We start from the raw sequence: 24,269 nt of genomic DNA, 5'->3' as shown, positions 1-24,269 counted from the left end.
GCATAAATACATTCTTAATAACATTTTATAAAATATTTATAGGACTGTCAGTAAAATTTTAAACTCAAACCAATCTTACATTAAAAATTGACAGTGGAACCATGTTTCCGGAGAATCTGACGTAAATATGTCTCTGTATAAAGGATATACATGCTTTACAATTGAGTAAATAGTTTGATTAAGACATTGCTTATTTAACTTCAATTAGTTATGCTTAAGATGGGTCTGTGGTAGCTGAATGTAATGTATTGTAATGTAATAATTCTTATAAAAGTACTTGTGATTTTCTAAAACATTTTTAACAGTACAATATTATCTACTCTACGACACACTTCTTCTACAAGCGATTCACAGCTCAGCTCTTTCCGCAATAACGGATTGTTGACGGTAGTAATATAACACAACAATGCAGAGTAAACATATGATGTAACAATTAGTTTCTTAGGTAACAACAATGCACGCAAGCTGACCACTGTCAGTCCATATTTACACATTGTTGGTATGGATCTTTCACATCTTCGTTACGCTCTTTTGCCGAAAGACCCTTCCGTATAGACGTATTTACGTCAAAAAAAATCAGCTGTTAAAACTTGTACAAAAGAGATAAAAGCAACTGAAAAAACACACACAAACCTTCTGTGCAGTAACAAGACTTAATTCTTCTTCTTTTTCTTTCAACTGTTCCTTCAAATCAGATAAATGCTGTTCCAGCACCTTCTTTTCCACAGTCCAGTCAGACTTCATCTACAAAGATAAAAGTTGTTAGTCAGAATAATATAATTTTGTACCTCTAAAATATAATACTGAATATTATCACCTCTTAAAAAGAAAAGAGCCACTGGTAGTAGCAGAAACATGTAAATCTCATACCAAAGGAGGAAACATCATGTCTTGATTTGAAAAGCTGTGGGTTCAACATCTCAAACTGCAAGATTTAAATGCATCAAATGATTTTAAACTGTTCAATTTGTAAAAAATTGTTAATGAGCTCATCAAGTTTATCCATTTGCAGGAAAACCTACTGAGATGCCAATGATTATAGAAAAACATTATTAAATACTTTAATCACAGACACAAGTAGATTACAAGTTGATATGAAATCACTACAAAGGTGGTTGGTTTACAAAACACTGTACATAGAACCACAGAGAATAAAGAGTCTGAAGATTACTATAGAATATGAAGAGAAAAACAAGGAGATACAATCCAAAACCAGGACATTAGAAAAATCTGGCAACAACACATCAAAAATTGATAAAATGAAGGATACAACGGCATGGGACTGTGATATATATGGATAATGAACAATTTTTTTCAGAGTTTCACATATGAAAATGTTGAATAAATCATCACTTGGGAAATGAAGGCTGTGGTGGAGAGATTAAGTTTGGGAAGCTACCCAAAAGTAGAAAAAGTGTGGATACATATAAGGGTAGTTATGGGAGGGCAGAGAAGACAAAAAATGGCTTGGTTATAGGATGACTCATTCTAGTAGAAATATTGGTGAGTTGTTATTGTTTTTGATGGTTGCAGTATTATTAAACAATGATGTACTGCTTTTAAACTATTAAAAAACCACTATTGGTGCTGACAAATAATACTGGATGACTGGTTTCAGCAGTTTCCATGAAGCCCTTAGTTTTAAGTATTTATTTCTTCATTCCCCAAGGAAAAGGTGCTGCTTACCGCTTCAAAGCATTCTATGTCTCTCTCATACATTTCAGCTTTCATTTGAAGCTGGGATATCTGAGAATCCAACTTCTGTTTCAGTAGTGAAAATTCTGATATTTCCGATTTTAAGGACTCTGTCTCGAAATCCTGAAAACATAATAATGCATAACAAAGGGTGGGACATCCTTACAAAACGATTAATTGAAAGAAAAAGAGAAAAGCACTTACCAGGACAAGCACTGAAAAACATTTACTGCTACTGTCAGTGCTTTTCTCAAATGATACTTTTCTCTTTCTCAAATCATGTACGGTTTTGCTGTGTAAGGATATACTCACATCTGTCTTCTTGCTACTGGTATCCGAATATTTAGAGTTAAGGTCCATGTTATCTCCACAAAGCAATTTCTTTTCATCATCCCCAAAATGGAAATCAGCCTTACTATTAGATTCATAACTGTTTCCTGCAACAATTTAAGAACAGCGTTACTCAACCAATTAATGAAATTATAAGAATTACTTATAACTTTATATTTAACCAAAAATCTCCATGTCCACTACAGTTACATGACTGTGAGTCATTACTACCTCAAAAGAACAGAAATATATGATTTACGTTGCATTGAAAAACAAAAAATCCAGTTTTCCTTATTTTAGTCTAAGCCAAATGGCCATTGTTGAAGAAATTTCCAAATCAAAAATTCTGTATTGATAAGGATAATCCAACAAGGCACTCTGATATAAGAAATGTTGAAGTTTTTGGTCAATTACCAGAGCTGTTGGTCAGTCAGCAGGTTAAATAAATGAAGTTTGTCACATCATTTCTTTGTAACATGCAAGATTTCAAGGCAATCACTTATCAGACATTCAGTAAAAATCTGACTTTCCTCTACATTAACGTACACAAGTGATTTATTGGCTGCACCAATAAAGACGGTGGGATGTAATTAAAGGTAAGTATATGTATTGGTTTCACTGAAGATGCATTACTGTAACAGATTCAAATCGGAAATTTATTACAAAGACATCAAACCAACCTTTCAGAGTTTCTGTATTCCCGGCCAATTCTAGCTGAGCATTTCTTAACTTCAAAACTTGGTTTTCAAGTTCCAAAGCCTTTAACACACCTGAAAACCCAATTAACAACATTAACATTAAAAAAATCATAAAATAAAACACAAAGTTTACAAAAGAATGGAACTATTTACATCCAGTCTATAAAATTAATATTTAAGAATCTCCTCCTGAAATAGCTTGGACCTTGAAAGTCGTTAAATATATTCGGATGGTAATGCCAGAAGTATTATAACATTACAAACCCTTTTATTTCTGTAAGGCTTAATAAAGAATGAGATGGACGAGAGACACAGAACACATGGGAAGAAATAAGAAATTAATAGAAGATTTTGCTTGGAAACACCCAGCAGAAAAGACAAGTTGGGTGACCTATAATACAAATATATACACAATGCAAAAATGTGAACTGGGTAGGACTAGGTAATGATACAATCCATGGGCTTTTGTAAGCATGGCTCTATAATGGGAGCATATGTTCAGAGTTGTTAATCAGCACACCAAGAAAGACCCTGAACCTTACAAAAATGAAACATTTTGCATACATGTATTGTATCTCTTGAAGACTTTTAAATATTCTCTTGCTGTCTGTCAGTAATAAGCAGGGGGAAATTCTTTCATCAAGAAACATCAATGATGGAAAAGCAATATCAGGGCAAGTAGAATCGCAGCATGTTGGCTGACTACCTATCACTGGCATTGATAAGGGATGTCCTAGAGACAGTAAATCCACATTTAATTTTCAATTCACACAAACTTTGTGGGTAATAGACAAATTCTGAGGTAATTCAAAAATGTGGCACAAAAAAACAAGGTGCACTAACTTCTGTACGTGACAAAAAGAATTAATTTCTATCAGCAAGGTAGGAGCAACCATAAATGCCTATGGCAGACAGCATCAACAAAATAGTAAAGCCCAAAAGGCTCAGAAAGGATGCAGGTACTGATCTATTGCGTGTATTAACTTAGAATTTCCAAGGAGAAAATAAAGGATTCTGTTATGTTAACTAGCCTTGTGTGCTGAATCTTGGACCTTCTGGACACACAATTCTTGTTCAGTTAAAATATATACAAATTCCTTTAATTTCATATTACGAACTGTAAAGTATCGAAGTGAGGCATATTTCAGTGAAAACTTCCAGACAAAAGTTTTACCATTTGCAACTAGAATGACATTACAAAAATAACTCACCCTGTCACAGGAAAATTAATTTCTACATGCCTGAAGCATAAAATAAAAAATCTAGGATGGAAGTCTGAGAGAGTGGCAAATTGCAGAGTTCCTTACACAGCTTTCTCAGTACCATTTTGGATATGACAAATCTCATACTGGACAGCACTTTTTTGTGATGGGCAGGATCACCCATTTCCAAAGTCTGCAAATTTTAGTTTCTGTTTCAAACTCTCAAGCTACATAAACATTGTCCCACACATCCTTTGAAATTCTAATCCTTTCAAATACATTTATTTTGACATATATTGCAGTGTTCAAATTATTATGTTTGAATTTAAAATATTAATAGTATGTTGATTTTCCAAATGGACTAAATCCAACAGCACATGACAAGCCATTAATGCCTTCTTGTTTTAAGATTGCCAAGTTTGTTGGATTAACTCCATCAGACTGGCACATTATTTCTGAAAATGTTGCACCGAGTCTCACAAAGTATATGAAAATGTTAACGAGTTTCTTTCATCAGCTTGCGTGTTGGCAATCAATTACTAGCAACAGATCAGTGGTTTGTGACTATGCTCACCATGAATAATCTCCTGCTGTTCTGGATCACCCAGTTTGTGGATGATAGCTAAAATATCTGCAGTCAAGTGTTTGCCATCTAACTGCAGCTTCTTCATGTTCATCTCTACCTCTCGGCTCTACAAAATACAAATACTGCAATGTTATATACTCAGCCTACCTCCAGCAATCAGAACAAAGATATTTTTTGATGATGTATGTCTTCTGGATTATAGCACCATACAATATGGTAGAAATGTTGGTGAAGTTCTACCAGACTACATGACACTACAACCCAGCACACACCCACCTTCATATTTATCGCTGTGAGAGAGTAAATTTGTCATCCCTACGAAAATGCACAGTTAGTTGGAAGAATGGTCTAGTTGAGAGTTGTGTGTGAACTGGTAAATATCCCACATAAAAACTTACTCATAAGCTTATTAACAAGAGTGGACAGATATACTCTGATCTGGAGAAAACATATTTTGTAGATGTATTATTTTCAATTTAGCATGGTTTTATGGCTTTCATATTAATGTCATGCACATACAAATATTTTGATGCTGAGCTCATCACAAGACGCACACCATACACACAACCATATATTATTATTTCTTGCTTTTAAGTAAATGCAATACTTTAAGATATTTATATTTCTGAGAAACATGAAAGTTTGATTTCAACTTCATGTTAAGAGTATTTACACTGGTCTCAAATAAACCAAAACCACCAAACAAACTTTGGTGTAAACAATACCAAATTTAACCAAGATTTATTCAGTAGATGGAGAGATGAAACATATAAAACCATACCACTATACTTTATATAATACTTTGTGCACAGAATGTAAAAGTGATATTACAAACACTTATCAATTCCTGACAAAATCATAACAAGGAATTATTGTTTCCACGAGTTTCTTTTGCACATGTACAAGCTGAAAAATTAACTAAAGAAGTACCTTTTCTCCCATTTGGATGATCCGATTCACCATATCCTGACGAGCCCTGAGCAACTCGGTCTTCTGAACTCCAGATTCCTGCAGCAGCTGCCATCTAGTCTGCTCTACTTCCCCTCGGATTTCACTCGTGTTCATCTAAGAATAACATATAATAATCAATTTCTTCTGAACCAACTCCATGGTGTAGAGTCCTGGTCAAGAAATATCCTGCTCTTTATGAAACCTGAAGATTCATTCATTATCATGTGGATCCTAGACTGAGCAAGATTTGTCTTCATCCAGTCCACAGCCTCACTCCAAATTTCTTAAAATACAATTTAATACTACTCTGACATCTACAAGGAAATGGTTTGCATAACCAAAGTTGCAATGGAACATATTTTCTCCATCATCAAGGCTGAAATGAGGGGTGTTGTACAAGTAGATGGTTCATACATGAACACAAGATAGATTGATTGGATAGATGGACATGGCAGTTGCATGAAATCTGTATTCAGCATTTGGATTGATGGTAATAACTAGGAGAGCACTGGAGGTAAGCAAGTCAAATTTTATATGAACATAGATCATAAACATATGAATTAATACACGAACTAGTCATCAGTAACTATCAGTAAATCAACAGTCACTAACATTACAACAGTTCAAAACAGTGAGATTACATCCAAAGTCCTACAATTTCTTCCTAAAAACATAACAGATAAAAATTATAGTAATAATATTCTGCAACATTTACACTTGCAAAGAATAATAAAGAAATGTGACCCAGGTGGAAACAGATGATATGACTATCTACACCCAAGCCCAGAATGCTAACTCATAATATATTTACTACATTATACCCTTACAATACCTTCTCATAGTGGTACAGATGTCAAATATGGTCTTCTGTCTTGTGACACTGGAGTCTTTTAGGTAGTTACCAACAAGTCGGAGGAACTATCACCTCCATGTCTACAGTGTGACAAGCCAAAAGATAACTTACACTCAGCTGTAATCTATTAAATTGTTATGCTAAGTACCTGTGAGTCACTGAGGTGTTCCAACATCTGCTGATGTACTTTCAGCAATTCTTTCTCAAGTTCCTCAATCCTGCATTCAGCAGCTGTGGACAATGTCAAGCAGTGAATTCAACAATAAACAAGACACCTCACCTCTTACTGTGCTATGAACAACGTATCTCTCACATAGCAACATTGGCCACATGCACCAACATATTCTAATGTTCAGTAATGTTACTGAAAATATATTTATCTTGCCCTCTCATTCACAGTTCAAGCTATATACTGATTTCTTTTACGACTGAAAATTACAAGGGTAGATCAGATAGGTACTTTCACAAATGGATTTCAGACAAGTCTTAATTTAGATATGAACAGTGAACATGGCAACATAAACAAGGGGGGCAGAGGTTCACATGGTATTCAATATCTGGCGGTAGCTGCCCACAGAAAGCCGCAACAACTGTTTCAAGCAACAAGGGTAGGGGTCCAGACACACAGATTCTCCAAGATGGCATAAACAAACACGTATACGAGCAGGATAAGTATCTCAATGTGCAAATGTAAATGACAATTATGTTAGACTCCAATATGGACTACAATCCTGAGTGTAGTATGCTGGTTTGATGTTACAGCTTTGTGAAATAAATTCCTATCTGCTCTCGTATATCTAACTGACCACGTGTACATACAAAGAAGTGAAAAAGCCCTGTGCCTCAGCACCATGCAATAAATACATGTAGACAGCATGAAGTTATAATATCATTCTTATTAATCTCAGCACCATGTATCCAGTAACCACTGGATAGAAGACTGGGTGAGACCAACAGCTGGTGTGGACATGAAGACAAAGAGAAAATGTCCAGCCACTTTACAGACTGCATTAACCCAGATCAGCACATACAAATAAATAAAAGACAGCATTCTAAGACAACCACAATGGAGGTGCAAAAATGTGTCTGCAAAATCTGTCACACAAAAACTTGAGAATAACAGAATGCTTCTTCATTAAGTTTTATACTGGAGAATATTAATCAAATACGTCCACACATTCCAATTTTGGTTAAAATCAGATAATAATATAAATGGAAAAAAAATATATTATGATCGAAAGAATAAATCAAAATGGTTCAAGAAACAACTTCAATGTAACTGTTAATTCTACAGAATAAGCATAACAATCCTATGTTCCAAAGAAATTGCAATAAATTTGGGCATATACGTGAAACACACAGACAAGCACAGTACCATTTAACTGTTCTTTTAACACTCCTGTATTCTCATCTCTTGTCTGTGCCAGCTGATCAGTGGTAGCTCTCAACTGGCTGTGAAGTTGTTCAAGTTCACTCAATTCAGATGCTGTTCGCTTCTCTGACTCATTCTCAAGCTGTCTCGATAGCCTCTGCACTTGCTGCTCCAAGTAAGTGCATCTTGTGCTGATCTAAACACAGAAAAATTAACTACTTAAAAACTTGAATCGTCCAGAATTCAATGGACTTTACCATGATGTCATAACATCTGTACAACAAAAAAATTAAATATTTCTTTCATGTAATTTTGTCCTGTCTTGGAAAGAAGAAGAAGAAAAGTGTAATGGAATCCTTCACAGCCAGATCATGTATCAGTATCAGACAGGTCTTTGTTTACCTGAGGTACTTACTGCTAGACAAGAAATACTGCACTATACACATCAATCATACTTACTTATGACCAAAACTATAAATACACTATATATTACTAATACACATTTTCAGCTTTTTATTTCCTTCATTCTCTGTTTCCCATTTACTTAGTTCAGCAGTACATAAAAATATTCTGCATAAACAATATTTTGTTGACAACTGGGTTTAATTCTTTCTTATTCCCGATAAGAATGATACTTTTCAGATATATTCCAAGAACAGAAAACAATAAAGATTCAAGCTTACTATTTTCTGTTTATTCTTGCTTTTACTTTCTGTTTTCATATTAAACAATTTCCACTTATCACAAGTAGCATTATACAAATTTATCTGTCCATATTCTCACGACCTGAAGTAATATTTAATCCAGGTTACATTTTAGATGTTTTACTGCTCGTATCATTCAGACATTAAATACCAAAGGTGTGCAGCATGTATGCGTCAGTCACTGGTACATGGAATTCTATTAACAATCAGTAGTTACTAACTACAAATAACTCCTATTCTGAACCCATGTTATTACACAAATTCAACAGAATACCACAAATGATCAAATGCAGTTTCCTTACTAGTGCCAGTCTACAGCTTAATTTATACCAGTCTGCAAATGAAAAGCACAATTACTTTACATGTATATTTCATAATCATAGATATTTTTCATCTTCTATTCCTATTACTGGGACGAAATAGTTTGCACTGAACATTGCTAGTCTTTTGCAAGGAATTCTTCAGGGGTAAATAAATTACAATTATCTTTATTCCATTATATATCCACCTGATTAATCTAATACAGTAAAACCTCTCTAAGTTGGACACTTGGGGTTCCACGAAAATGTGTGCAACTTACAGAGGTGTCCAAGATAGATGGAAAGACAAAAATCAGATTGTGGTCTAATGACAATATAATCTATTTACTTACATACACTAACTGCTGTAGGCTTACTTGAATTAAGAATTAATGACAGTAGTATTGATAATAATCTTTTGAAGCCCACTCCCATGCATTGCACATTACACCCCAGCCTCAATAACATTTTCTAAAGTTAATTCCACCGATTTTCGCTTCCCCATCGCAAAAAGAAAATTTCCATTTCTGTTAACACAGTCTGAACTCAAATGCAAGCGCAGAACTGATGGAGTTAAAACTGTGTCTTCTGCAATACTGTAGTCCAGTTAAGGGTTCAGCAAAAGAATAGTTAAACACTTGCGATGCATTCCGATGGGTTCAGTGTCCATAATATAATCCTCTGGAGGAGGCATTCATCAGTCAGAAATTCAAAATAACAAAATATGTAACTGAAAAAGTTTCCCTGAAAAGCATCAAAGATAAGTGCATGAACCTGTCCAACTTACAACAAAAGGGGAGTTCAAGTTCCATAATAAAGGGGTATCCAAGATATATGGTATTGTGGACATGTAAAATTATAGGATATTCACCGGTTCCAATTAAAAATGTCCAATATAAAGTGGTGTCCAACTTGAGGGGTTTTAATATGCCACATAAGACACTAAATTTTACACTGTAAATAAACATGTATAGATATGCTAGTAATATTTAGATTTATATGCTATTATTCGCACCACAGAATGTAAATCAGACTAGAAAGGCTCAGCCCCAGTATGCCCACTGTTGTTTTGTTACTGGCCCATAAATCCTAAAATGTTGGTTACCTCTGCTCCAATGGATCCTAACCAGAGCCACCACTCAGGACCATGAATTCATCTCCTTTTATAAGTATTCCAACCATACATTTTACACCATTCTTGCTTACCCTATCCAAGCTACATGTTCAATTCTTTTCAGAATTCTTGATTTAATGAAGTCAACAATAATAGGTAATGATTGCAATCATGAAGATTCAACATAATTTTCTCCTGCACCATTCTGTTTGTGTTCGAAATGTAAATGTAGAACTATAAGAAGAAACATTCATACAATATGGACCATACTGATCAATGAAACTCAAATGTTATGTAATATCTGATCCATAAAATTAGATCTGAACCAATACAACTATAAGAAATCAATGTTAAACAATGTAGCATATAGTGGATATTAGCACACCACAATCAAGCTGCATATACAAAATTGATTGATTCCAGTTAATCTTTTGGACATGGTCCCCAAATTAAATAAATATAATTTCTTTACTTTAAATAAGTTGAAAACTAATTCAACTTACATGCTGTTTCTCAGTTTGGAGGCTTTCAAGCTGTTCCTTTAACAACAATACAAGTTGTGATTTCTCTTTCAATTCTTGTTTTGCACTTTGTAATACATCCAGAACTTCATTAGGACTGTCTGGAGCTGCATCTGTAATGAGTCAAATCTTTCGTTATGAACATATAAATTAATTTTTAATGAGCAAACAAAGATAGATAATACAGAAAAGAAACCCATTAGGCTAATTAATTGTGTTTTACCAAATGTCTGTGTGCATTTCTTATTTCCCACACTCAAATTATACAACTAGTCTTTGATCCAAATACCACACAGGGAAGGTACAGATTAGGATTCAGAGTAGCAAAATATAGTGTCTGACTACAAACTGGGCTATCAGGGTTCAATCCCCAGCAGGGGTAAATAATTTATCTTCCAGCCTCTGCATCCAGAATGGCTCTGGTGCCTGCCCAATAGGTACCAGGGGCCTCCCCCCCAGAGACAAGTGCAGCAAGAATGTAATGCTGACCACTAAACCTCATATAAAGTTCAGGTCAAGAATAAGGAGCTTCCCCCCACCCCCTCCATTCCATGTAGTGGGCAGCTCTACTAAAAGTATATATCATAAACCACAACCAGTCAACTTTATAACTACAGAGAGAGCCCCCAGTATGAGAACAGTACGTTTATTTTGGCCCAAAGCCAGTCTGGCCAAGGTGGTGGGAAGATATCTAGTTGGGGAATCAAACCCTGGTTACCCAGTCCATAGTCAAGCTTGCCAAGCTCATTAACATACATCAATTACTACAGCATAACAAATGAGAATTTGCAATTAATGCCACTGGAGGGCTCTGTCATCTATTCTAATAAAAAATTATGAATATAAAAGTTTAATTATTTACAAAAGATTAGATTTCTCCATACATTTTTTTAATTTTTATACGACCCGTCCTTCAGTGCCTGAGCATCTGCGGGTCCCAACTTTTCATAGATTTGATCTTAGATAATTGGTAGGACTCCTTGGACGAGTGATCGGCCTGTCACAAGGCCTCTACCTGTACACAGGACAGCATAACACAGAAAGACGTGGACAAATATCCATGCCTTGAGTGGGATTCGAGCCCACGATCCCAGTGACCAAGTGGCACAAGGCCCACTCCTCAGGCCATGCAGCCACTGTGACAGCTCTCCATGCATTGTTATCAGCATTATTGCCACTTTAAAATGGCTTATTCTACTTGTTGGTATTATTAAGGAAAACCATGATGATGTAACCTTCATTGACACACGTGAAAAACTGGGTTTCAAACGTTTTGAAACATTCATATGACAAGATATACGAACAGCACAAGTAACTTACCATCCATGCAAAGTTTCCTTTAAGAACCTAGTCTAAAATGATCAATTATTTAAGAACATAAGTTCTAACTTGCCATACATTAAAGAAGGTCATGTGTACATATTTCCTCCTTGAGTCAACAACATTATTTAAACAGAAAGTTATGTTCTACACAAGTGCTGAGCTCGAAGGTGGCCGACTGAATGTCAAATAAGCAGCAGTATTCTACGTAACAATTTCACATCTTTTTCAATGCAATTTCTTTTCAGACAACGCACACAGTTTCACAATTCACAATATTATACAATGTATTTATTCCATACAAACACACTTTACTACATAACAGACATGCTGAAGAAAGTGCACCCAGTACATAACAAATAAAGATCAGAAAATGGTGGAAACCCCCACCCCCCAAACCTCAAACACACTTACAAAAACTTCCAGTCAGATTATGTAGGATTTTAAACTCTTTACAGTTCTAGCTGTACACAAACCCCATGACACAAAGTGCATTTAAATTAAGTAGAAAAGAGTTAAGATAAAGATTTTATCAATATATCAAGTAAATTTTGTAAAATAACTACTTACATGGCAATATAATTCAATCAACAATCTTTATCAATTAAACTATCATTATTGGTATAGAATATTTAGCCTGTCCATAGGGAAAAGTTGATATGGTATGTGTTTAGTTTTTCTGTGGATAAGTAACTAAATAACCTAACATATTATTGACTGTTTAGTATAATGTACCTCTTGTATAATAATTTATACACATGTGCAAAAACAGACTGAAATAGAAATACCTCCACTAAAATCTGAAGGAATTTAAAAAACATATTCCAAATAGAAGCAAAATTGTGATTGATAAAACTTTTTAGGATAAGTAAATTTGTAAATATAAAATATTATAAAGAGAAAAAGGGCATAAATAAAAAACAGGTGATTTTTTTTGGAAATTATACAAATTGTAAACAATGTTATGAAACCAAATTTAGTTCAAAGGCAATCCCGATTTAAATTAGCAACCCATCATAATTATATGGCTATGAATCTGAACACTGAAACAAAGGGATATAAAAATATCAGACAGCGGAGATGAAATTCATAAGATGCACAGCAGGATACAGTTTATATAAGACCACTGAAGAAATTAGGATATTTTAGAAGATTTTGATATGCACTGAATAAAAACAGCACAGTACGAACTAAACTGATTACAACATGTCGGAAGGGAGAAAAAATATTAGACACCCAAAATGACATGACTACTAATCAGTCAGACGATTCTGATGTAGATGACCATTAAAGAGACTACTAGTCCATTACAATGTTGAATCTAAAACAGGTCAGTTATTGGCCTAACTTTTTGGTCATAGAAAGAAAAATAAGCAGCAGCATTAACTGCGTATCTTGCATACAAACTGCTTGTTCAACAATACCTGGACTGTGAAGTTCCACATTGGCAAATTTTGGTAGTTTGTCCTGAATCTGTAAATACTGTGATGCCACATTTTTGCAAGCAGCAGTGTCCTGAAAACAAAGGAAACATTTTTAAATAAAAAATAAGATCGGAATAGACGCATAATCATGGCGAACAGGTATGTGGAAAAAGGCAAATTTTCAAGGTCTCTGCACAAAGGGCATAAAATGAAAACATATGGAGACTATCTTTAGCAATGTTTCATCTCAAAAATTACCTGTTGGATACCAACTGAAACTGGTATCAGTGGGTCAAAGATTAAACAATGCTGGTCCATACCAGCCCAATACAACCCCTACTTTACAGTAAGATCAAATGAGAACATATCAGTTTTCTCAAATACATTATATATTTTCATATAAATAACCGACAGGTCTCATTAAGGTCCATAAATTTTATTCAGAATAATATTTGATATGGCGAAGATTTAACTAAATAAAGAGAGAAACAGTTTGACTCTACGTGTGTATAATTTTGTAATTGTATATAGGATTTTCTTTCTCAACCACTGAACTCTAACTTCCTGTATCACTACAGTAATAATCACCAACGTTATACGAGTCCAATACACCTACACTTTTATCTAGACCGAATTTTTACAGTCAAATGGGGCAAATACATTAATCCCTCTGTAGGAGGCCCAAGGGGGTCATAGGACTTGACATGTTTGTCATCAGTCTTTCGACTGGTTTGATGCGGTCCTCCATTTTCGCCCATCTTGCGTCAATCTCTTCATTTCCACATATTTCTTGCAGCCCACATCCTCAAAAATCTGCGTCACATATTCCAATCTTTGTCTCCCCTTCAACTGTTCCTTCCATTACCAAATTAACCAATCCTAGATGTCTCAAAATGTGTCCCACCATCCTATCTCTTCTTCTAGTAAGATTTTTCCACAGACTTCTTCATTCGCCTATCCTATCTAAGACCAGCTCATTTCGTACTTTCGTACTTACAGCATAGGAAATACGAAGACAACTCTACAATACCACGGCTGACAGTGATCAACACTCAGCAGCGCAAAGCAGTCTTATCGGTGGTCGTAAGACATCAACAATAAGGGGAAAGTAAAATGAAGTTCACGTTGCACGAATACTGTGATTTGTACTTATTTGATCCCTGGTGCTTGTGGTAACTGGGCCTACGCTGCAGCCATAGCTTATGCAGAAAGGTATCCAGCACGCACTCATCCAGACATTCATACGTTTCCAAAGAATGTCAAGAGTTGTCCGTGCAATATACGGAACAAGATTTACACTCCTCAAGGCCTTGTCAACGCAGCTACCACCTTTTACTGACGTAACACTTTATATTAGAAGTTGTGTGCTTGTAAGGTATGATCATGACTGTGTTGTCTTGAACGATTTGCTGTGATCGCGCTTTGCTTCTAGATGACCAAGGCACGCCAGGGGTTCTCGTCCTTTTTCAGACCACAACCACGATGATTCACGTTTATAAAATGTAATTTCGTACTGTTATACAATTCATACAAAAGTGAACAAATAAACATTTTAGGAGAAAAACAAATTATGAAAGTGACAGGAAAAATTATAAATTATTGCTCTGTAACGGATAAACAGGAATATAAACTAGTGGAAACGTCTTTGAAAAGGGAAGAAGATAAATAACACTTAACTACTGGAACTGACAAGCGTGAAGTACACTACAGTAACATCACAAAAACACAGTATTTATTGCATTTCATCATATGCATGAACACGTCAAGATATTTGCAACCAAAGCTTTATTTAAAAAAAAAAAAACGCATGGGCCTACGAAATCAGGGGTTCACTACTTACCAAAATGTGTGAAGTATTTCTAAATTCATTTGAATTAAAAACGTCCATGATGCGCCAGATGAGACACTTGGGAGTACAGTATAGCGTTCTTAGCCGGCTGGGTTGGTGCTACAACTAGATTAATTAATTACACTTTACTTCTTTTAATTGGCCACACGTTGTGGCCCCTTACGTACGAGAAAACCACAATATTTTTTTTAACAGACAACTGTTGATGTAACTTTTAAAATGAACATAAAACCACAAACACTGGCTTAACTACACTCACCTAAGTTGGTACCTCAATTTCTCGAAACTCCTAATTGGAGAACGTACGGCGTGGCAACTCGTCGGGTCCGATAACATTTTTTAGCAACGGAATTGAAGCGCTACGTCATCGACTGTCTGCACAAAGAAGACCTTACATGTTGCAGTAATGAATTATTATTTACTGTGTCTTGTCACGTGATGTGGTGAACAAATGGCGGGCACTCTTTATCAACAAACCAGCGGGTGTTGCAGCCAACCGACCACGGTTGGATATTGTGCGAGGAATTCAGGTATGGGAACAAAGTCGTGACGCACTACGCACTTCAGTTTTTTCAGACGAGCACGCTGCATGCGTTAAAACCCGTTACCTCGTAGGAAACGTGCGTATTTCATACATTAACTTAACACCTTCATTAACGTATGTAATGAGCCGAACATTATACACTCTTACTAGTAACTTCTGAGAATACCTTGTTAGTTATTCCACGACGTAACTGAGGGGCGTTCAAAAATAACGAGATATTCACGAGGTATTTCACATATTAACCGAGGTTAGCTAAGCTTAAGTTAAGTTACGTCAGGTTAGAATAATTACATTATCACAATAAACAATACAACTGAAGCGGAATGAAAATTAATAAGCAGAGATAACCTAACGCGGGCATCGTAAGCAACATATTTTCTCACTTTGCCTACCTAAAATGCAAAAACCACAATTTCATTTTAAATATTACCTGTTATCGATTAGTTATTTTATGGATTACCTAGCTGAAGTATATAAACATGTTCTTGCCTCAAATGGAACATTATATGGAAGTGACTTGGTATTCTATGAAACAACGAATTATATACTTCTGCGGCAACACATGCATTTCTGATTTCACCAATGTGCTACATGTCCAATAGTTGCTCCAACAATATTTGGCGGGGAAAAAAATACGCTCGTCTTCATTCAGTTGTCTCGAGCCTACTGTGCTAGCTCAATACTGTTTGTCCTCAGCACCCTGTCCACAAACACATTCAATTTACAGTGCGTTCACTGATAAAGTTGAAAGCGATTGTCACTTCCCAGCTCCCGACAGGAAATGTTTAAAAAAGAGAAGTTGATTTTATTGTTTTTATGGAGCGATACTTGTATTGGCGGTGAGTCATGCAGTTCCAGAAGTCACAGCTGCGATCAACTTAGCAGTGAACGCACTGCATATGAGATAATGTGAATATTCACGGTGGCAAAAATGTCGTTTGTGATCGTTTGGGCCGTGACGTCGTGCAGTCTTGTCGAAGAAACATCGCCTCCATCTCTAAGACAGAAGGAAAAGCATCACGAACAGTCTTTAGCCTGCGGATTTATAGTTGTTAGCGAGATGCTCGCAACGGCAGGCAATAATTAAGTTGGGTCGCCGAGAAATTTTTAATGAGGAAAACCACAAAATATCAGGATTTCCGGCCTCGGAGTCGATAACTGAACCAAATACGCGTTAACGAAGGAATACTTACGACTCAAACTTATCGTTCGATCCGATAAAAAGTCGTTGACAAGGATCGTCATTACATGTTTTACAATTATCTCTTAAGAGTGAATGCGTATGAGTTCTCAGTATTAGAGGTTGATCAGTCAAAAGGCCCTATCAAATTGCATTTAGCGCAGCTTGTGAATTCTGTGAATTGTTCACCCATTATCTATTTTGCAGGAACCGAATTGTAAACAGTTCTTAGGTATCACACCAGTGGATGGGTGTATGGATAGTGTTCTGTCGACACTGCATTCTCAGAAAGGAAGAAAAGTAAAATAAGACAAAAAATAAAAAGGAATTCCAAAAGAAAAGAAAAAAAAAGGAAAGGAAGAAAATATACTCTAGAATCTACTGAAACTGATATTGACACAAGTTTGAGACGAAGACTGTTGGAATTCAGGTTGGGGGACCTTTTACGTGATCTTCCTCGGACCCTCCAAAAAATTAAAACAAGCTACGACAACTCTCTGCTATGCTACACGCCTTTCTATTCGTCACTCACAATCAACATGTCACATCTCATCCGAATTTACGTAACTTAAGCACTTGATACAGCGTGATAAATTAAACCAATAACCAACCAATTACTGAAGTCAAAGCCTAATAACAACTGCTGGACAAGTTGCTTGTGACTCTCCACAAAGAAAAAAGTTCTAAAAGTTTCGGTGGGGAAAGGGGAGGGGGATTTGAAGACTGGCTAGACATTAACGCCATTCCAACCTAAATACAGCGGATTCCGGTTAAATGGGACACATCGGGACCAGAACACTTGGGGCCCAATTATGCGGTTGCCACAATTATGCGAAGTTTCACGTGAGGAGTTAAAAAGGTTTGTTCTTTAAGATTTGTCCCAAATAATCGGCTGCCCCGATTAACCGATGACCCAATTAACCGTAATCTACTGTATACTGACGGAGAACACATCTTTGAGACATTACATGCCTCATTAGAATCAGATAATTTTTAGCAGACACACAACTGTTTTGTTTAGGTGATGAAATCACTAAAGTGCAGATACTTAGAATGTGTGGGGCTTTGTGTCCATATTTCTTGTACACCTTTGACACATTTACCATTTATATCAAAGATATAAGAGATGAGCGAAAAGCCCAAAAATAAACTATATGAAAGACGTTCAGTCCTGAATAATAAGATTATGCGATATGGGGTTAAGCTACCGGGTTTACAATTTATGAACCTGCGGTCGTGCTTACATTGCATTATCGGCCGCTGCTGTTGACGTAGGCGGGTTTTGTACGCGTGAGTCACGGGCGAGATAGTTTCGGTGCCGCTAGTAACAGCGAACTACATTAATACATGTTATTACATTAATTGTTCTTCCCTTAAATCACAAAAGATGTTCAAAGTGACTTACTTCCTTGTGCTTGCAAGCTAGCTTCACATCTCGTTAACATGTTTCGAAATACTCGACGAAGCTCTTCTTGGGAAATTGTCGAATATTTTCTTTTTGCGATTTAAGGTAAAAACAATTAATGTAATAACATGTATTAATGTAGTTCGCTGTTACTAGTGGCACCGAAACTGATTCGCCCGTGACTCACGCGTACAAAACCCGCCTACGTCAACAGCAGCGGCCGATAATGCAATGTAAGCACGACCGCAGGCTCATAAATTGTAAACCCGGTATTACTCCTGCACCAAAAACGTTATTTAAAAAATACCTACATTATCAACCACTGTGGTTCTAGAATTCGAAGGTGTAACGCCACTAATAGGAAGGCCGCCATTAGACTTTGCCATGAACCAGTTCCATCCACACCCATTCCTTGCATTCTGCTTTCCTTTGATCTTGTTTAATATTATCCTAAACCAAGTGTCCGTCTTCTAACAGGTTTCTCCACCAACCTTCCGTACGATACATTTGTAGTTCATCGCAACCTCCTTAATTTCAATATCCTAACATTACCGATCTGTATAAATCCCGATGTTCCTCGAAAAACAAAATAATTCCCAATGTACTTACTCTGTTTATAAACACTCAAATGTATGTCCTACCCTAAAACATGTTTCAAAGCACACTGGTGTTTCGGAACGCATGAGCGTCACAGGCAAAAGGAAGTAATACTTACCCATCAACGTGTCTCCCATAAGAAGAACAATTACGGTTTTCTGCCTTCATGAAATAACTCAAGGTTGTTAGCTGTTCCCTCATTACAACCGCCACACGCACCTGCGAGGCCAACAGATGACATACGACCTACTGAACTTCCCGTTCTACTCACGAGGCAGAAGTTTACAGACGTTTCAGAGGTCTTCATCGCCCTGATGACGGAGGCAGCAAGGACTTCTAAAACGTCGGTAAACTTCTACCAGACTGCAAGTCGCAACGACCCAGAAGACAGCCATCTTCACTGTAATGGTAGTTTATAAACTAGAAAATTGGTTACGGGTAGCATTACAGCCGTGACTCCATCACAAGTGGATCTCTTCATACGGATGCCACCGACTTTCCAGATACATGTAACTACCACAGTTGGCAAAACTGGTTAAGACAGAAATGAGGAATATTGTCATCAAATTGATGGCTGGCAAAAAGTGACAAATAATTTTCACTAGAAATTTTGAGGAAAATGTAAGCATTATTCTAGGGAAAATGCTATTATAGTTTAAACCACAAGCAGACTTTTGGGGTGAAATTGCATATCACTTAGCAAATCAGCTCAACAGTCACGGTTTGCTGCAGCCAATAGCTGAAGGTCGTCTCGTAAGCAACAAATGCAAGTCCCGCTGGTAGATAACGGCGTTTACAAACTGCCCGTCCTTTACAAACGACAAATTAAATAGAGATATTTAATAATATATGAGAAGAATCGAGATATGTACTCAAAAAGTGGCAAATATGTATGATATGGAACAACTGGCAATTCTAAATCATTTAGTCCAAATTAAAATGCGTCACCTAAGCTAAGGATTCTCCCGTTTCAAATGCGTTTTTTTAACCACTAGGAATCGTCGTGCCAACTGGAAATATCCCAGGTGAGAAGCCAATACTTCTCGTTCTACAGTCGTCAAAGAACAAAGGTAGGCAATGGTGATGGCAGTTTGTTTAATTCTCTGTGAGGGACTCCGGAATCAGAGAGCATCCTGAAGAAATACAACTTAACGTGCATGATTAGTATAACGGGTATAAAATCAGTACTGAATAATGATTTCATGTTTACTTGCGCTCACAGGAGACATTTAATGGGCGTGGACTTCGTACAGAAAGCTGTGGTTACGTTAACACACAACACGGACAAATGAAAGTGGTGAGAAAGGGATACGGGAGAAACGATGGATGTAGATAAAGAAATACAAAAAATTGTCATTTACTTAGCTGGTAGATATATTGCCACTTGTTTATAGGAATCGAAGGTTCATTACCTAGTTCAAAGACGCTAGCCACTGGGCCCATCTTGAGGAACAGTCTCCATAATATTTCTCGAACATCCGCTGAAATATTATCTTCCCACTGACGCCAGGTTTCTTGGCTAGTAGGCTGTACGGACTTCGGTGGCTATCTTCTGGGTTACAATGTCGTATAGTCTGGCAGAGGCTGATTACATCACCCTGATGATGGAGATAACAAGGACCTCTGAAACGTCGGCTAACTTCTACCACACTACACGGCAATGCAACCTAGAAGACAGCCAGCCATGTTCATACTCACCGCCGTGAAAACCTCAAACCTTCCTTGTATGCATTTATCATCCGTCATTCGTGCTGCATGTCTCACCCATCTCATTATGATTTGAACACCGTAATTAAAGGTCTGCTCGAGTTACACAAAAGGCGGAAATTTACTGACCAGGAAAATACTGTGGAGGAAACGGACGTGGCCAATTTCAATTTACCAATCAAGCATTCGCTTGCTACAATGGAAGGAAACCAACAAAAGCAGTGGATGCTTTGGCCGAGAGTAAAATCGGGGACTTACTTTAATTCCTGTCTTAATTCTGTATTTTATAATGAAAGTAAAACGATATGTTTTCATGACGAGTAATCCACAAATCATTTCCGAATCAACTATTACGTTTATGTAAATCGGTATTAACGTCATATCGTGTTTGTAATTTAATCCCTTTCCATCAGAAATACTAGTCATGGCTGGCCTATAAAAATACACAGCCGGCAAGTAACGGCAGTCTAGCACAGGGGTGTCAACCTTTTCCAGACCTGAGGTCCCGTTCATTTCTTATCTACGCACGGGCCGCAAATTTAAAAACAACGGAAACTCCTTGAAACGACATGACACTTTCTCTAAAATAAAAATCCATTAAGAAGGCCAATTGTTTCAAACCGATTAACGTATTACACAATAATATTCTTTAACAAAATCAGACATGTTTCTGTTTGAGCAATCTTTTAACAAAACGTTTAATTTCTCTTAATGCGATTCGTATCCATCCTTCCAACTGTTCATCTGTGAGACGCATCCCAGTTCTTATCCGACGCGCCTTCTTGTTATCAGGTAAAAGTACTTCACAACAGAATGACAGTAACAAATATCAACGCGAAATACGAAAACGACAGCGGGTTGATAATGGCTGATCAAGAAATTTCATCCAAGTGAACGGCGCCATACCTCCATACTACAGTACCGCCACCATGATGGCAACCAGAGAGTCTTCCACACTCGCAACACCAACTCCAGCGGACTCAATCGAATACACAACCGTGGGAACTTCTGTGCGTTTAACATAGTAAGCAACAGGTTGCAAAACCGACCGCAGAGCGCGTAATAAAAATACCACAACTTGCTTATGTTCGGGGAACCTTGCGCTGTAGTGTTATCGCTCCATCGATTGTATCACAAATCGAATGCTGTCCTTTGCAATCCAATTCATAATGAATTAAACTCCCTACAAATACATGTCTGTGACTTGACTGGTACGTCTTCATTACCCAAGAAAAACATAATTACAAGGAGACATTTCAATTGGATTTCATATAACAGCATTCATGTGTGTTATTTTTTCATGACGTCGATGTGAAATGCTTTGCGCGGCCGCCACACTAGAAACGGCTGACTTTGTAGGGGGTTCTGTGGTGATAAACTCTTTCCCTCAAATTTTCTCCCCCTTTTTCCAGTTCTGTACAGACTCCTCATGTTTGGTGCTCGACACGGTAATAGGAAGACACAAGAATGCGGCAAACAAACCAAACTAATGACGAATAAAAGCACACACCTAGCTGCACTATATTTTGTCGAAAAATCGTCAGGGCAGCCTAACCATAAATGGGAAAATTAGGTGGAAATATGTGGATAAGATTCAACTAGCTCAAAACACGACGAACCCACACGTGAAAATTGATATTTTTTGACATGCCGGATAACCCTAACTATTCAAAGATGGACGATCCTGTGACACAGTTGCGTGGTATTCCACGGCAATCGCGAGGCATAATTTATTAGCCGCATCATGGCACACATGCAAATAATGGCCAACGATTCATCTGACGTAAGACAAAATATTCGACCCAAATTCAGTTAATGCGAAAAACATTAAATTCGCACTATTTATTTCCTCGCAATATCTCACGAGAAGTTGCTTTCTATTCGCTCACATGTAATATCTCATATTTAATATTATTTAACCCTTTAAACCCAAAGTTCACCTGAACATAATAAGAATTCAGTCCGTACCGCGAAGAAAACACTAAACTTCACCATTACAAAGGTTAAACGATTAACGCTGTTTAAAGAAATGGTTGTTAGATCAGGTGGTACATATATTTACATACATACCAGTGGACTGTAACGGGTTAAAGCTCCACCACACATTTCTCTAATATGTTGTGTCAACTCTTGCCAACAGGAGAATAAAACTTCCCGTTCTACAGGAGATTAATATTTTTTTTTATTGGGTGAATGAGTTTTTGGATCTCAAATGGAACTCTGATTCATGCCATCAGTTATGTTACAACAGCAACTGGCCACATAACTGCTAACACAAATATTGAAATAAATTATTTACCTAACAACAGGAGTCTAGTGATCATTTTCTGTCTGCACACTGCCAGTAAGTAAACAGATTAATGATGGTAAACTGCCGTTTAATTCGTAGTTCTTCACTTCAAGCCCACCTAAGAAATTTATCAATACATTTTGTTTAACTAGTATAAAAGTAACCAATGTGACGTTTTAAACTAAATAAGGTATTATTTAACATTTCGGCGCCAACCCCTCATGAACTACAAAATCAGTCGGTTAATGACGTTAAACTAATTCCATTCAGCAGAATCCTTTATTCACAAGAACCCACCACTGGTCCTTACAGTGAACCAAATAAATTCAATCGGCACCATAACACCCCATTAATTTAAGATCCGTTTAATGTTATCATTCACATGAACCAAGATTTACAAAGCGATGTCTTCCTTTTAGGGTTTCCGGTTAAAACCTCATTTGAATTTCTCAACTCTCCCAGATTAATAAAACAGGAAAATATTGTTTATTCAAAGTACTAACCTAAAACCATAAATAAAATACAAGGTAAAAACTTACCGCACGCAAAAGGAGGTACCACTGTGATTTAGACAAAAGAGTGTGGGATACTACAAAGATGTTCGCCACATAATTACGAAACAACAGGTGTGATAAAAAAAATACGAGTAAGCAACCAAAAAGCAGTAGCATTTTGTGTTTCGTTTCTTCTGACTACCAAATATGTACGAATACCATCATCAACTTCCAACACATCACAGTGAATAAACGTCGTTGTGTCTAATAAAGTTCACAAACTGTGTGTGTGTGTGTGTAACAATTGTCAATGTAACGCGAAGGTTCAAAAACCGCCACTTCCAAAGACTCTAGACAACTCCACGTTCCCACAACTTTCCTTGTCCGGCCAATAACCACTCAGCTACTTCCCTTCAAGCTGCCGTTTCCCCACCAAAACGTCCTGTGCATGTCTGACTTTATTGATGAACATTAGGTTATGATCTGCCACAGTCATGCACTTGATTACGTTATTAGTGTAAACGGTACACGTATCGTCGTACTGATGCGCAACGCTAGAAGCACAGCTTCCAACAAATTCATTAACTCGGTCGCAGATGGAGTAAGCAGCCAGTCTCACGTTCCCGCCATGGTAATTCCTGGTACGGACAACCTATAGGCTTAAGCCGTTCAAGTTACTAAAACTAATAACTGTTATTAGCGTAAATGTATGGCACCCAATTGCAACTATAAACACATGCTCGGCAAATTTATTTGGGTATCATTATCATGGTTATCCTCAGTCCATCGAAGATTGTCTGCATAACATTAAAATAAGTCACGGCTGCTTCCTTCTACACAATTCTTCAGCATTCATAATAATCTCGCTCGACACAATTACCGGCTGGCTGGCTAGGAAGATGGGTAAGTTCGATTACGTAAACATATAATGTTGTAATCAGTAACTTAGATACAACCAGGAAAAAAAAACTCGCTCTAGGATCAGAAAGTTTCAACACCGCCTAGACCAGCGTAGCACTGGTGGTACGTGAGTCAATGCTGAGTGGTAGGCGAAGTTAGAAAAGAAAAAGATAATATTAACATAAATAAGTTTTCCCTGAAAGCATTTAGTTAATGGTACAGAGTGTGTTAAAT

At 36.9% G+C, this 24,269-nt stretch overlaps 1 protein-coding gene and 1 long non-coding RNA gene across 6 annotated transcripts in view; one reads left to right on the top strand and one right to left on the bottom strand.

Annotated features, from left to right (window-relative positions):
* Window positions 1–24,269, bottom strand: part of LOC110832685 (uncharacterized) — a 111,826-nt gene that overhangs the window by 38,722 nt on the left and 48,835 nt on the right. For 3 of the 5 annotated variants that reach the window (XM_087353562.1, XM_087353565.1, XM_087353561.1), the window contains 10 exons: window positions 13,070–13,160; window positions 10,308–10,438; window positions 7,691–7,883; window positions 6,464–6,546; window positions 5,442–5,576; window positions 4,500–4,617; window positions 2,706–2,795; window positions 2,008–2,132; window positions 1,687–1,818; window positions 634–744 (listed from right to left, as the gene is read on the bottom strand). In XM_087353562.1, coding sequence (XP_087209688.1) covers window positions 634–744; window positions 1,687–1,818; window positions 2,008–2,132; window positions 2,706–2,795; window positions 4,500–4,617; window positions 5,442–5,576; window positions 6,464–6,546; window positions 7,691–7,883; window positions 10,308–10,438; window positions 13,070–13,160 — 1,209 coding nt within the window. Of the gene's footprint in view, window positions 1–633; window positions 745–1,686; window positions 1,819–2,007; window positions 2,133–2,705; window positions 2,796–4,499; window positions 4,618–5,441; window positions 5,577–6,463; window positions 6,547–7,690; window positions 7,884–10,307; window positions 10,439–13,069; window positions 13,161–14,909; window positions 14,973–24,269 lie in introns of those variants that run through there. The other 2 variants (XM_087353564.1, XM_087353563.1) reach the window with 2 other exon arrangements.
* Window positions 15,315–23,356, top strand: LOC110832688 (uncharacterized). Its single transcript, XR_002544011.2, has 3 exons — window positions 15,315–15,448; window positions 19,640–19,714; window positions 21,144–23,356. It is a non-coding gene; the product is annotated as an uncharacterized LOC110832688 (long non-coding RNA).

Source organism: Zootermopsis nevadensis, unplaced genomic scaffold (assembly GCF_977971745.1).
Source record: "Zootermopsis nevadensis isolate Lab colony 2312 unplaced genomic scaffold, Znev_1.0 Znev_ptg000022l, whole genome shotgun sequence".
NCBI lineage: Eukaryota > Metazoa > Arthropoda > Insecta > Blattodea > Termopsidae > Zootermopsis > Zootermopsis nevadensis.
The sequence above is the reverse complement of the archived record's forward strand: the minus strand, read 5'-3'. Positions and strand labels throughout refer to the sequence as shown.